General features: G+C 41.2%; 1 protein-coding gene across 6 annotated transcripts in view; it reads left to right on the plus strand.

Annotated features, from left to right (window-relative positions):
• The window catches only part of LOC100223347 (sphingosine-1-phosphate transporter SPNS2), a 133,696-nt gene that overhangs the window by 34,655 nt on the left and 83,097 nt on the right, over positions 1 to 15,944 (plus strand). For all 6 annotated transcript variants that reach the window (XM_072916856.1, XM_072916855.1, XM_072916854.1 and 3 more), the window contains exon 2: positions 1,768 to 1,833. In XM_072916856.1, the coding sequence (XP_072772957.1) occupies positions 1,768 to 1,833 (66 nt within the window). The remainder of the gene's footprint in view (positions 1 to 1,767; positions 1,834 to 15,944) is intronic.

Consider the following 15,944-nt stretch of genomic DNA (forward strand, 5'->3'; position numbering starts at 1 on the left):
CAGGTTGCACAGGAGTGTGTCCTGTTGGGTTTTGAATATCTCCAAGGATGGGGAACCCACAACCTCTCGGAACCTCCAAGCTTGACCTCCCTGACAGTAAAAATTCATTTCCTTATGTTTAAACGGAATTTCCCAGATTTCAGCTGTTGCCCTTTGCCTCTTTAACTGGGCACCAGTGTGAAGATCCTGGCTCTGCATCGACCCACTTTTATCAGTAATGACATACATTAATTAGGTTCACACCCTTCCCCGCCCTCAGCCTTCTTGTTTGGGGCTAAACAGCCTGATGAGAGAATAGGGAAGTGGGAGGTGTTGCAGGAGGTTGAACTAATGTTTCTGGGCAGATATTGAGGCCTACAGCCCACCTGAATGCTGTTCTGAGTAAATAGTGATGTACAAATAGTACAGAACAGCTCAAATTAGCTTTCTTGCTTTTTCTTTGCTTCTCTCCATCTTCTTCTTTTCCATTAGTATTTTTAATTTATGACTGTTCCCTTGGCATTGTCCCAGATGTCTTCTGGGAATAGTTATCTCTGAGTATTTTTTCTGTCTGTGTTTGTCATTTAGTGTGATCTTGGCAGTCCCAAAAGCTAGGAATTTATGGTGAGTGATTCAGGTTGGTGCTCAGCTGATTTCTGTAACCTGCAGAGATGAGAAGAATAACTTTGGATAAAGCCTTGAATCAGAATTTGAGCTTGAGGTGAACTTCTGTGGATGTTCAGTGTAGTTAGAGAATGATTTTCTTGTTTTTAGAAAAGAAACTCACATATCCTCAGGTTTGGGGAAGATAGTGGTCAAAATAAGGAAGTCCCAGATCTAAAGAGTGCAAGCCTCAATTCCAGACCCAGGCAGTCAGATGCTGGTTATTTAGACCACTGATAAATATTCAGGCCTATGGATTTGCATCTGAGACCACTGGACCATGTAGAGTTTGGCAAACCTGTGGGCCCCCAAATGAGTTATTAAAGCTCTGCTGTGGGTTTTTATATTGGTGTGTTGGTTACAAAAACATGACTGTCCCATATACCTGATGTTACATGTGTGAAAATGTTTGGTACAAAAATGTTAAATCTACTTGAATGTGTAAATACTTCAAAACCTGTTAATTTTGCTTGTGCCAATTAATACATTGGGGTTCAAGGAAGACAAGATTTGGTTTGGTACTGCTTGTAGTTGCTTTAAATCTGAGCATCTGGTCACTTACCCATCTTTACTACGGTATTTTAAATATATTTTTTATATTTGCTTTGAAAGTAGAAACTCCCCAGAACTAGTTAAATATGAAACCTTTCATCATTCCTATCAATCTGTCATATCTCCTCCCAGCAGAGATTTGTTAAAACTTGTCTTGGATTCAATCTGTATGTCTTGTCAAACCATTTGAAGCACCTTAGGTGCAGAATCAGTTTCCCTGTATTTTGTGAAATAACAGAAGTAAGAGGTCTGGATTATGAAAAAAAAAAAAAAAAAAAAAAAGCCACACAGAAAGAAAAGCCTGATCTTATTTAAGTGGAAAGGAAAGACCAGTTTCCATTCATGAGGATTTCACTCTCAGGCTTATTGTGTGATGTTGCGTCTGCCTACCTCTGCTTTTATTGTAGCAGATCAAAATTATTAAGTGTGCATGTATAGGGAAAAAAAAGTACAGCCTTTAGAAGTTATGTGTTAAAAGTAGTATTTGAAGCTTTGCTGATGCGTGACAAAAGGTTTGAGTTGAATGCTTTTCAGGGGCTAAGGCACTGAGTATGTTCTCCCTTTTCCTTGTAGGTGTGTTACTAGACATCCAGCAGCACTTTGGAGTCAAAGACAGTGGGGCTGGCTTGCTGCAGACAGGTAAGAAAGTGGTTCTTCTCTCACTGCTCTTTGTAACATTCCTTTTGTCCAATGGGTGTCTATGGATTTCTTCATTATGATGCATAGTTGTGAAATCTACTCTTAGACAGGTGAATAAATACACTTCTACTGGGAAGCTAAATGAACATGAGGATTTTTTGTCCTTGATTTGCTGTTGGGCAAGAGATTGGGTCTCACAATGACTTGAGTGTAGACTGGACCAAAAGCAAACAAACCTGATGATTTTATTTACAAGAACTAAATTCAAACAGGAGATGGTTCCTTCCCGTAGGTTAGAAAACTCATGATAAACCAGCACCAGGATCCTGTTCGCTTCTTTAGGTTGGTAATAAGTGTGATGTATTTTGCCCTTCAAGTGCTTGACAGAGAATCTGCTGAATGGGCAGTCCCTGGGAGCACGGTGTGGCATGAAATGTAAAACTCACTGGGGCAAGAACCTGAGAATGAAAGCTGTAGGCAAGGCTAACAGCCACTGCATCCACAAGAACTCATGGATGAACAACAGCCCTGGAATTCTGGTGCTATAAGCATCCGTCATTTCTCTTGTTGAGTAAGGAAGGACTGTTGCAATTCTGATGTCCTTTTAATGGAGCAGGCATTTTCATGTCTCAGACATCTTTAGGCAGAGCTGAAACAACCCCAGAAGAGCCCCAGCTTCTCTGCCTCTAGTCCTGAGGTGGCTTAGGGGAGGGCCTGTGTCAGTGGCTGCCCAGGATGACATGGAGTGCCAGTCTCATGCAGACACGACAGCACGTTTAGTCCTTGTGGAGAGTTGAAAGGAGTAGCAGTATTTTTAAGAAATGCAGTATTTTAAGAAAACAGTCTGCTTTGAAAAGCTCCTACAGAACTATTAATTAGAGTAAGGGATTTGTGGTACTGTAGCTGTCTTGTCACTGTCATCTGTCTGAAGGAACCACACTTGAACAATTATATCTCTGAAAAAGTGAGAATTCTGTTGGGTTTTGAAATAGTGTGCCAGCATGACATGTTTTCCCATGCTATCACAGTGGATACCAAACACCTGTCAGGAGCTTGTCTCTGAAATTGTGGCCAACACTGAATTGTAAAAATAATTCAATCTTTATGATCCCACTAGTTCTGGAGCTCCATCAATTGGTCTTTGATTTCAAATGATGTGAAGCTCTGCAATTCCCCTCCTTTTTTATTTCCTGCAGCCCATGGCACAGCAGGGTCCTCATCTGTGGTTGCGGCTTCTTGGTAATGTTGTAATACAAAAAATTAATAACAATTTGTATTAAATGTTTAAAAAATGCTGTCCTTGTGGGACATCAGAGTTCAGCTCAGCTGATGTGAGCAGCATGTGTCCAGAACAGAAGGTTTCAGCTTTACAAGTGTCCCTAATTATATGTAGCATCAATCAGTTATGCCCAAAATGGCACTGGCTGTCTGTCAGATTCTTTTCTACAGCAATTATTTGTATTTATTTATTGTACTCAGAGGAACAGGTCCTCAATGTATCATTAAACACAAAGTGCTTTCAAGAAAATATTCTGGTGGAAAAGACACTTGCCAAAGCACATATTTAGTCTTACTTCCCTTCAGGATGAAATGCTTCTGAAGATTATTCATTGACAGCAAGTAAAAGCTAACTTCAACAGGATATTCATTTGCTAATTGCAAGATAAGTTATTTATTTCTCTGGCAAACACACAGGGCATCTGAAAACATCATCACTGAGATATTGCAGGATTTCTCTTGAGTGTGTCAAGTTTTCTAACAGGTAATTGTTGCTTTAAGAAAAGCAGTGTTTTCTCTTGGAGTTTTTTGCTGATCTGAAAACAGAGGGCTTGACTTTGCTTCTGCAATATAGATAATAATGTACTAATCACAATGCTATCAGAGGAAAAGAGTGCTCAGAAAATAAAACACCATTTCACATAAATAAGGGTAGAGGCATGTAACTGAAAGCTTAATAAATCTATTCCTCCAGTTTACCAAGTTTCTGTGTTGGCAGGTGGCCCATAGGCCAGGTATCCTTAATCCTGGTTAAATAAAAGATGCTGCCCTAAACCACCACAAACATGGCTCCTCATCTTTCGTCTTTTCTCTAAATCTGGCTTCTCAGTGTTAAAATCAGGGGAAGTCATGCAGAGTTTAAAAACACTTGCCCAGGGTTGCAGAAGAAGCCTGGAGCAAAGCTGGGGCCAGGCCACAGGTGTCTCCCACTCTTCTGCCTTATCCCTGAACAGTTCCTCTGCCAGCAGACATACAAATATTGTTTGCTTCCCATGAGATGGTCCTGCTAACTAATTAAATGATGTGAGACGAAAGGCTGTTCATCCTCATTATGTCCTCTGAATAAAGAGTGGATTAGTCCTCAAGTTTTTAATCCTATATCTAAATCAGTCCTAAATTAATTTACAACATTAATGAGGGGGAGTGAAATGTAGTATATATGCAGTTCATATCACTCATCAAAAAGGCAATAAAATAAAAAACTTTAAAAAATGTAAAAGCCTTTTAACTGAGAAACAAGGTTGCACAAATTTTCAGGAGGAAATGGTTCTGAAAATCCATACAGAAAGTGGGGAAAAGAAATCTACCAAGGATAGTGTTTGACCCTGTGTTCATCCCACACCCCACTCTTTGCAGGCACAGCTGATCTGGTATCTCTCTCCCTCTGATCACTTGAAAGCCAATCCATACTCTCAGCTTCTGATGCTGTCTGGAAAGCAAAGGTGACTTTTTCCTTAGGATTTGCAGACACAAATAGAATTTTTCTCTTCTTTTATATTAATCCTGACGTACAAGCTGTTCTTTAAGCAAGAGATAATGTAAACTTGTTCAAGGGACACTGAACTCCCTGTACAGAAAAATCACACGACAATCCAGCCTCATCCATAATGGAAAGAAGCAGACCATGGTCGTCTCTACAGCAAGCATCCTGTGACAGTGGAGGACATGCTGACAGATGGAGCACAACTGCTGCTTGCTCAGTAGCATTCTGGAGTAGCACACATAAAACTGGTGATCTGAGCTTCACTTATCTCCGGATGATGCTGTAACCGTGTGCTGATCTTCCCTTTTAAAGCACTACATGTTCACTTGTGTAAATATTGATTTCGTTGACTGTCCCACAGGTGTGCATCCAAGTTTTCTTGTGCTTTTCAGTTCTTACTGGCTGCTTTTCCCAGCTAGAGAATGGATAAACCTGGCTGAACTCAGAAGGTGGTAGAGAATCTCATGCCTACTTGAGCTGTACAGCTGCAGTCAGTCAATAGATTTATAAACCAAACCATTCAAAAAGTCTTATCTATGTGTGGAGTTAGGTAGGAGCAGCTGCAGAACTGCAGGCCACTAGGAACACAAAGACTAGGAAGGTGGATGACTGGATTTGTACTGCTTCAACTACATTTTGAACTGCTTCAAAATAGTGTTATCCTTCCATATACACTATGCCATGGGAGTAATGCCTCAGTGCTGTACTCTGGTTTTGACTAGATTATTTTTCCTTCTTTCTACAATTTTTGTGCTTTATTGCTCTGTCTGCTCTCTGTGGCCTTGAATTTATTTTGCTTTTGTGTCTCTTGCCAGTGTCTCTGTAGCACACGAGAGCTCTTAATAATAGCAGTGGCTGGCTCACTACACAGTTCGTCGTCCAAAGATCTCAGGATGTTTTATATCAGAAAGGCTTATAAGGCTGGCCCTTATAGATGGGGAAACCAAGAAAGCCAGATGGGAAAAATTACCTGCCCAGAGTGGCACAGCAGGTCTGAGGCAGAGCTAGGATGAGAACTACAGTCCAGTTCCTGAACTGGACTACACTAATGCAGCATTAGTCTTAATTAATGAGGTTAATGCTTAGACCCAGAGATTTGGTTCTTGTTACTGGGCACCTGAATCCTCCAGTCCAGACAGCTCCAGCTCAGTGACTTCTGCAGGTGGAAACTGAGAGGTATCAAATGGAGGTTATTGCAAGGTTTCCATGGAAATGCAGAGGGGGAAAGTGTCTTCAGGAAGAGCATAGAGATGTCATTAGAGGAAACCCTGGTAGGCAAAAGTGTATAGTAGCCAGGAATGAGGTCTGCAAGGACTCATTAAAGGTGAATAATCATAGATAACTGGGGCTCTGAAGGAGCCTGTCTCATGTCTCATGTGCAGAGAGATGGGCATTCCCCCAGATGCCCTTCAGCCCCTGGTTTCCCAGAAAGCCAAGCAATACCAGGGGCTTTTTTGTCAATCTTGTTGTGAGCTCACTTTTCCTGTAAGGGTCAATTCCAACTACAATCTCTGTTAATTTGAAAAGTGGAACTTTTATCTACCTGTGTTGCCTACCTCTTGAGCTGACGTAGTGTAACCTTTGGAGTAGGTTACAACCTTACAAATACACAATCAGCTCTGGTGTGCTGTCATTGTTCCCACCAAGCTATAAACACATGCACTGAGAATGGGGTCTTGACAGAGGGGATGCAGCACAATGGTAGCATAAATCAGACTTGATGAAATTCAGTTCCCTTTGACTCCCATCTTCTTGTCACTGGCTTATGGTGGCAGCTGTACTTCTCTAACATTTTTGTTTATTCCATGCAGAAGCCACATTCTCCAGGTGCTACCCCTGAATATGTGTATATTACATGAGTTGCAGGTACTGCTTGTTTCTTTTCTACCATCTGCTTCTCCCTAATGGACACTGTTTTTCTCCTCAGCTGTGCTCTGCAGAACAGAACTACATCTTCACATTTTGCTTCCCACTGGACTTAACTGTTCTTCTTGCTAGAACAGAGAAAATTATAATCTAAACACTTTCTGTTTTCTGTTCCAAGTTCATGGGCTTTCCTTTTTGGGTGAATGTCTTCCTGCACCCGAGCACTTCCCAAGGAGGTGGCTCCTCAGGTGTCCAAGCCAGGAGGTGAGATAAAATGCTTTGTGCTTGCTCTTCTTATGACTGCAAATGGTTTGGTCCATGTCCTACCCACTGTCTTCTTCCCTGCTTCCAACAACACTCAGCATTCTTAAATCCAGGTTACTTCTCTGGCAGTCTGGTGCTCAAAATGGCAGGACAAGGTGGAGCTTCTTTATACCAGGAGATCCTCTAAGTTCTTTCAACAATGAGCAAACCTTTCTCCCCATTTCCCCCTCCATACATGACTTTGTGTCCTTTTCTCTGACATTTTTCCATCTTCTATTGGATGCTGATGATGTAGGGATTAAGCAAGGTCAGTTTAAGCAATGAAGAGGAGAAAGCAGGGCTCTTTATATTGCCTTGATTAATATTGTGACAGGGATTGGTCTTATTTTACTGGAGTAAGTTGACAAAGTACAGAGCTTGATTATTTCCCACGTACATCCTTTACAAGTTCAGACAGTCTTTTTTGCCTGTGTTCTAGTCCTGAGAAGTCATGGCAGTCTGAGGGTCTGATTCATGAAAGCACTTAAACCTATTTGGAAATGGCTCTGCAGTCAAGAAGGAGAGTATTGTCTTGAATCAGTGAGCAGGTTAGAGGAAAACATGTTTGCACCCTGGCCCAGTTCCCATGCACCAAGGACCAAACTATAAAAATGCCATTTACAGCCCATGTTCCCACTGGACAGCCCTGGATTGCAAAGTAAATCTTCTTTGGAGGGGATGAAATGGTCAGGGTGGGAAGGGAAGGGAAGGTGTCCTTGTTTCCTGCTGAGAGAAGTGCTTCAGCTGATGTTGTATTTTGTCTTTCTGTTGTTCGTGTCAGCAAGTGAATGCAGGCTACTATTCATTAATATCTCCACTTTATGGTAATGCATGGACAGTACCACAAGATAACAATTCATTCTCCCATCGTGTCTTTCTGCTTTGCACAGGGAAACTTTGTCCTCACTACTGGCCTTTCAGGTACTTGGGCTGGGTGTTGCGAGGGAAACTTGCACTTTTGCTGCCTGTGGCACATCTGTTCTATTAGTAGAAATTGGCCTATTTTCCCTCAGGCTGTAGTTCAGACACCTCTTGCCAAGGTTGTCTTCACTTCTGTAATTTATTATAATAATGAGGGGAAAGATTTCCCATAGATTTTAGAGAAGTAGTTATTATTCCACCCAAAGTCCCCACATCTTTTAACACAGCCTGTCCATTCCCCCACGGATGTTCCTCAAACCTCAGAATTTGATTCAAGCACTGTATAGTGGATGACAGGGTTTTGTTGGTATTGTGTAATACTTTCAAACAACATTTTCCTCTTATTACCAGCAGTGCAGTCTCATGTAACTGGTATCTGCACTGTTTTTTGCACAAATAGTTCAGAAGGGCTGGTCTGGCTCCCTTGACTTTTTTCATTACCACCCTAGCAGTAATTATGAAAGAGGGAGATGAACATCTACATTATCAGTTATTATGTATTTAATGGCTTATGTTCAAAAACCGTATAAGTAGATTATTTTTTTCCTTCCCCTTCTTCAGTGGCACTAAAAGCTTTTGTTAGTAAGTGGAAAACCTGCTTATCTTTAATTCTTGCTTTCACTGTGACTATAAATTTAAATTTCAAGTGTGGTGACCAGGGGAGTGTTTGTGTGTGGTCTCAGTTTCAGTTGCTGTTGATACATCTTGGGCCCAATATAAAGGTAAGTGTTAGCAAAGAAGGGAAGGGGGTTTTTACCTTGACCTTAAGAGAAGTTTGATCAGGGTCTTTTATGAACTGGGGGTGAGAAAATAGACTTAATTTTTATTGTACATTTTATATATTTAATATGCTTCATCTCAGGGGAGCCTCAAGTGCTCTCTCTGAAAAGATTTATTTTAAGGTTGTTTTGGTTTTGTCTTGTCTCCCACACCTGAAGAACTCTTATTTTTTCAGAGCACAAACCTGCAGTTCTGCAGGGCAAAGCATGGTGTAGTGAGAATGTGAACAGCAGGGAGAGATCAGTGATAAAGAGGTCAGGCTTGGTCTGTGCCCACTGGGAGATCCCCAGGGGGATACAGTGCTGTTGGAAGTGGTGTTGGATTGGAGAGAGAGATCACTTAGATAACCCAAACAGTCCTGGCAGAATGTGAAGGACTCTGGAGCACTGAAGGGGCTGTTTGGGAATGAAGAGCACTGAGGTTGGTTGCTGTAATACAGGAAGCATCCAGAAGGCCCTGGAAGTGCAGGGGTGTGTTTGCAGTGGTGGTAATGTTGGGGACCTGGACCAGTCTGTGCAATTGTTTTGCTTCTCTAATGTCCTAGCTGGACTTCCAGGTGACTTTTCCTCCAAACCAGTGCTTCTCAAACCTTTTGGGCTGTGTTCCAGGCCACTCGCATCCTTACAATCAAATTTGTATAGTGATTTATTACCACTATAAAGTAGCATTGCTGTATGTCTGGCTGGAAAGAACATGCTGTTATGTTGTAGGCCACAATTTTGGGAACTGTAGCCATGGCAGGAGCAGGAATAGGTCAGCAGGGTTGCAGTGATTCCCATATGAAGATCCATATGCACCTGAGGAGGAGTGACTCATTCATAGGCACTTGTACCTGGCTTTGAAAATGAATTCCAGGGCATCACTTACGTAAAAAGTGAACATTCTTGGTGGTATTGGGTAGTGTTAGCAGCCTGCAGAACTAGATTCCAATTAACACATGTAAGCCTGACTTGCATGAATGGTGTATTGTTATATCAATCTCCCAATGCTCTCCCCTTGCCCCCAGTACATGCACATATTTGAGGATGTTTCCTGTATGCTGATGTAAGATTATGGAGCAAAGACCCATGTAAAATTACAGAGCAAAGACCCATTTTCTGCTTAAATTATGTAGGGAACCTAGTTTTGGAGAGAAAATATTACTGATCATATTCCATTACTTAGCCTCATTCACATTTACAGTTTTGAGCATTGTACATTTACAGTTATGTAAATGTACATAAACATTTCTTGCTAAAACCCCCTTTAGTTGTTTTCAAGGTAGTCAAATGACTGTGGAAGGTTCAGGTTTTTAAATCACAGGTGAAAAACAAACAGTTATTTGATGGGATGAGTAGTAGGAGGAGTGGTTCAAACACATTTTTGTGGTCTTTGCTGCTGCAAGCAGGGAAGTGCTTTGGTTTTCAGTGGAAAGGACACTTCTAGGGAAAGTTCAGTTCTGATGTCTTTTATTCTTCCACTCAGTTATACATTAGGTTATTAGTAATTAAACATTTGAACAGTTTTAACCATTTGCTCCTTCCAAACTTTTCATCCACTAATGTTTACAGAAGACTTACTTTACATATTCTCCTACTGCATCATTCCCCTTGTTCTTTGTAGGTGAGCTGAATTGGAGATGAGGCACCTCTAATTTATTTCCTTGTGGGACAGGGGGGTTGAAGTGAGCATTAATAGTAATACACCTTTTCTGCAAAGAGCTGCCCTAAAGAACTAAGGAGATATAATAACTTGCTTTTTTGGAGCTGCATTAACTTTAAATGGATGGTTACAATAAATAACTGTGAGGTGGACTTGGAAGTGAATTAGGAAGGTAGTGCAAGTAAAAAGTTTGAGCTTTGATTTCTTTATTGTAAATTCTATGAATTTACAATTCACAGAATCATAGAGTTGGCAGGGAACCACAAGGATCATGAAGTCCAGCTCCTGGCCATGTACAGGACACCCCAACAATCCCACCCTGTGTCTGAGATCATTCCACTGACAGTGGGGGCCAAGGTGCTCTCTGTGTCATTTGCCTGTCTCCTTTGTCTGCATCATCAGTTTGTGGAGGCAAGATGATCCCCTGTCAGCCCCTGATGAATGCCTGTTAAAACCGACCTTGCCAAGAGTTACACAGTGAAATTTTCAGCAGAGGATTTGTTTGTCTGGGGTTGGGCTGGATTTATTTAATTTTCCTTGAAGGATGTTTGAAGTATGTTCTGAATTCTTTGTTTTTAATTCTGCCTTATTAACTGTTACTGGATTTTTTCCTTGGCTCTGCCTCACCCTGGGATGTGAGTGGTCCTGGTCATCTCAGCAATTTATGGTATCAGTTGTCAGCAATATGTTTGTGTCTTCAGCATCCTGTGGTTTTGTCCAACCTACCTGGCAGTATAAATAACAATAAAATTGTTGTAGTGCCCTTGGCCACACCTCTTGAGCACTAGAAATCATTGACAAAGTTTGACAAAGAAAGGTATTGTTTCATAAGAGCCTTTGTGATAGAATGAGTCATGTTAAGAAAGATAAGTGAGTTAAAGAGTAACTTTACCACCAATTAAAAAAAAGGAAAGAAAAGGAAAAAAAAAAAAAGTCTTTACTGAGTTCCATTAAATTTAAGCATATGGGCTTTTTTGAAAAGCAGCCTTCCATTTTCCAGGTGTAGTTTAGGATATGTAAATGCTTAACTTACTAATTGTACCCACAAATCAAAGTGAAGTGGCACTAATTCCACCTGAAAAATTGCTCCCAGGGTAAATTAAAAGCTCAAAATTAGTGATTGAGCTAAGAATATTTTAAAAGCCTGATACTAAAAATAGATATTAGTTCAGAAGGGCTGATGTAAACAGATATTACAGTAAGAACCATGCAATATTTCACTAGATAAATCCATCTCCTTTATCTGTCTTCTTGAAAGTAAAACTACAGTATAGGAGCAGGAAAATGTCTCATAATTTTTGCTGGTTGAGTTCTCACCATCTCCTGCTTTATTTTTAAATTGGCATCTCCTACCATCACCTTGCTGCCCATGGTGTCTCTGGGCAGGGAGCACCACTGAGGCACCACTGCTGCTACAGCTCAGGGAGCTGAGACTGCCTCAGCTCTGTGCCTTAGTCATGGGGGCCTGGAAAGAGGCTCTGTCTCTAAGGGTTAGTGGGTTGCATTTCTTAGAAAATTCTTATAAAAATGTAGGGATAGATTAATTCCTGCTTTACCCACCCAGAGCCTTCAGTGACTTTTGGCTGATGTAGCAGCCATACTGCCTGCCAACTCCTTTGAAACCCATGGATGTGATAATGGGGAAAATTATTAGCAAGTGTGACAGCAAATATGTCATATTGAGAGGGAGGGTGGCAAAACAAAAACAAACAAACAGACAAAAAACACATGAAGAGAGCAAACATCTTCCTTAAAAGCAAATTTTCCAAAGTTGTCCTTGTTCTCATAGAGGATGTTTTATGGCAGAAGAGGTATAATATAGGATATTATACAATGGATATTGAATTTTCACTAAAAGCTCCCAAGTGAGTTGTTTCTACCAGCTGCTAATGTTACACCTCCCAGAGACTTGGACAGTGTATGACACACTGAGCAGAGAAAATATTTGCATTGTATATAAAAGATGTGTTAAATTGTCTCATTTGTACTTACTGAACTTACTCTTTCTGGATTCATAATCCAGAAACTGGTTTCTTGTCTAGACACCAGCCAAATAAACTTCAGGCAGCACCATGCCAAGTTTCCCCCCAAGGTTCAGTTCCATCTGAATAGAACTCTGATAGCAGAGCACAGCTGGTGCCTCAGGGCATTTCTGGTCTCCTGGGAGGGGAGTGAAACAGGCATTGAACACAAAGCAACACCAGATGGGCCACTGGTCACTCATCAGGCCCACCTTCTACATTTTTAGACCTAATTGAAATGGGCTTCTTTAATACCCTGACAACCCCTGGATTTACCAAATCTTGCCTTTCCTTTTTTCCATTAATGTAATTGATGATGCATGAAGGAATTGCATTTTCAAACCTTACGCATTGCAGTATTTGTTTCAGGATGTTTTTGGTTTTTTTTTCCAGTGGTACTTGTTCTCCCAGAAAGGTACTGGTCCAAAGAAATTTAAACTGAGGGATTATTTAAAACAGGGTTCAGTCACACTCCATGGCTATTCAAACTGTGATTAACCCTGGAGTCTTCTACAGATATCATATTCTTTTATCCGTAGGAGCAAGTTCAATTGCACAGCTCACTCCTGGAACTGCAGCTCAGCTTGGCATTAGAGTATTTTTCCAAGTCAGGAATGACACATGGGTGATAATCTTAGAAATAACAACTGTAAAACAGAGATTCTGTAAGACACACAGAGATTCATTCTTCAGTGTAGCTGTGATCCTTTTCCAAACCGTGGCAAGTTAAACACTGGGATATGCCAGTATTTCAACAATTTCCTTAAACTAATTTGTCCATTTTTGATGGCCCCCCAGCCACTGTGAAACACTTGCTCTTTGTCTACATTGCCATTTATAACAGCAAGAGGCAGGAGCTTTTCTAAATACTGTGCACAGCGTTGAATTGGCAAATAATTCTGTTGCCACTTAGAGTGGTGTGAGAGGCTTCCCTATGTCCTGGGATGTTTCCTCACTGTGGGATGAAGGCTGCTGTCACTGTAGGTGTTTATTTGTGGTCTGCTGGTTGTTCAGCTCTTGTTCTAGTCCTCAATATACAGTTGCAAATGGCAGCCGATGATGTTTCTTTGCATTTACTTTGTGATGCAAAAGCCTTTTGAAATGTTACTGGCATCTGGAATAATAGATGGATCAGCCCATGGAAGTGCTGATGGGCATTGTGTGGCACTGGATAGGAAGCAGAAAATATTTGTGGTCCCTGAGCTGTTCTCAGACCACTAGTGCTTGAATGATGGTGAGACTCTCTCTAAAACCTGCAGGACATAAAAAACTGTGGGAGATGAGGGTATTCTGGATGTCCTAAGGTCATCTTCAAAATACCTCTGGCTCGCTTATGGATCTTGTTTTTGTGGGGTTTTTTGGTTGTCTGGAAAGCCTGTTGTATTTTAAAATAAATGTATGTCTTTATTTATGTATCTATATCTAGATAGATGAATCAGTAGATGGTTTTTTGTATCTATATGTGTGCTGTAGTTTAGGTGCCAGGCTCTCAGAGGAGAATAAGATTGAGTTACCTGGTGTGCTTTAAGGAAGGAGAAAGCAGCTTGACAATTGCTGAGGGGCTGGAGCCTTTTCTGCCAAAGGGAGATCTTGCTGTCTGGTGGCTCAGACTCCTCCCTGACCCTCACAGTGCTGCTAATCAGCCTAGGAAGTGGTTCAGCATTTTATCACCTGTCTCTTGCAGCTGGTGATGATTGTTTGTGTCCGAGCACATGGTTTCTGTGGCTGGGTGAGTTTAATGATGGGTAATAAATGAGAATCAGCTCAGGGTTCAGGGTAAGTGGGAGCAAATGGTTCCTTCCTTGCCTTGTAGAGGATTTGTGATTCATAATGAAACCAGACAGCGAGTACATTTACACACAAACCACACTTTGGGCCAACATGTCTGGTCCAGAGCAGCTAGCCCTGGCCCCTGCTGCACTCTCACATACACCCTCCACTTCCTTCTCACAGGAGAAGTTTCAAAAATCATTATTTTTATTTTGCTTGTCCTCAAAAATTAGAGAGTGGTAATGTAAAATCACATAACATAATGAATGTCCTGAAAAGGATGTGAGGTGTATGTTTTTTCTGATTTTTTTCCTCATAATGAAGAAACAGTCAGTAGGGGTCAGTTTGCTGGAAAGCATTCAAAAAATTTCTCAAGGAAGAGTGGAAAGCTTGAGGAAATGAATGTCACGAGGAATATTGTCAGGACCTGAGCTTAAAAGATCAGATCTTTATGTGGATAACACATTTTAATTCTTGGGAGTGCTGAAGGCTGCCTTTGAGTAGTTCAGCTGCCTATGTAGGAATTCTGTGTACTTTCCTCAGAAGGATCTGATTGCAGTCCCTGCCACAGACAGGATGCAAGGCTACATGGTTTTCTGATCTATTGTCATTGTTCTTGTGTTCTTATGAAGTGGTCTCCTGAGGTTAAATGAAAGATATCTTACTGGGGGACTTACTTATTCACTGGCAATGCCTTAGGCAGAAAGATGGACATGGCTGTTAGGGAGAAACTGTGACATTCCACAGTGAGATGATTTTTTTTTCTCTTTCTGTGTTGATGTTTTGAATTGAAACCCAGTCAACACTGCAGAAATTCCCCCTGTAAAGTTAGTGTGATCTTGGGCCAGTCCCTAATGGGTGGTAGCTTATTTAGAGAGCTGTCATTGCTCAAGATACTTTGCATTTTACAGGCAACCCAGAAAAAAGTAGGTAATTAAGCCGGACAAAATACTGAAATCCCCTCTGTGACCAGCAAACAGCTCTTTAGAAGTAAGGATTGGCTGGGCAGTGTTATGAAATGTGTGTGTTTCCTCTGCAAATAAAGGTGAAGCTATCAATAGCTCTAATGGCCCTGGGAGGAGGGAAATCTTTGAGGAAAATAAGACAATTCTGGGTTGTTGGATTAGCATCAAACCAAAGCAATTACCTACAATGGCTTTTATATCCATATCTTCTGTGAATTTTAGCATATTCTCATTCCACAGTGATTTCTATTCTTTAAAAAAGTGAATTAGCATAAGGCTGCAGATGGCAGGATATATAGAGCAGTACCCCTTGCTGGCACCGCCTGCATCTTGGAGCAAGTGAGTAAAAATCAGATATTTCAGATGTCCTCTTGAAGTTTCCATGATGAGAAATAATATATTTTCATCCCTTAGAATTCAGTTTAATTTAACAAATGTTTGCCTTCCTCCAGATATCTAGAGACAGGCAGTGTGAGACCAGAGTGAACTCAGTGTGTTTAGACATTCAGAAAGATGTGAACTGACCCCTGTGAAGGAAGTCAGCTGTAATACAGAGATGATTTCCTTAGTTATTGAGTTTTATTGATTTTAAAAGGTGGCATTTTACTGCTCTGCTAAAAGCACTCTTGAAGACGTATGGCTTGAGTTGGAAAGGGAACAGTTTTGTGAAAAATGGTGTGGAAGGAGTTTGCTACCAAGCTCTGACACACTTTTATCTGCAAATGCACAACCACACACTGTGAATGTGATTCCTTGTCCTTCCCTGTCCGGACATCAGTGCTTTGCTCCTGTGCCTTGGTGATAACACTGAAACAAGATCTCGGGTGTCCTGCCTGTCTCTCGTTCACCCCAGAGCATTTCCTGCCCATTTGCCTGTGCTTACGTGCTTTCCTGAGCAATTTCTGGAGCACATAATCTGCAGAAATGTCTTCAGTGTTAACTCAAAGTAGGACAACTTTGGTGGGTGCCAGTGATAGACATTAAAATTGAGAGGAAACTCTCATTTACTCCTTGTGTGCTACCAGATTAGATGCTGTCCTGAGGCTGTTGGTGCTGCGGTAGCTGACAGCCAATTCCATCATT

This window comes from Taeniopygia guttata, chromosome 19, assembly GCF_048771995.1.
Source record: "Taeniopygia guttata chromosome 19, bTaeGut7.mat, whole genome shotgun sequence".
In the NCBI taxonomy this organism is placed as follows: domain Eukaryota; kingdom Metazoa; phylum Chordata; class Aves; order Passeriformes; family Estrildidae; genus Taeniopygia; species Taeniopygia guttata.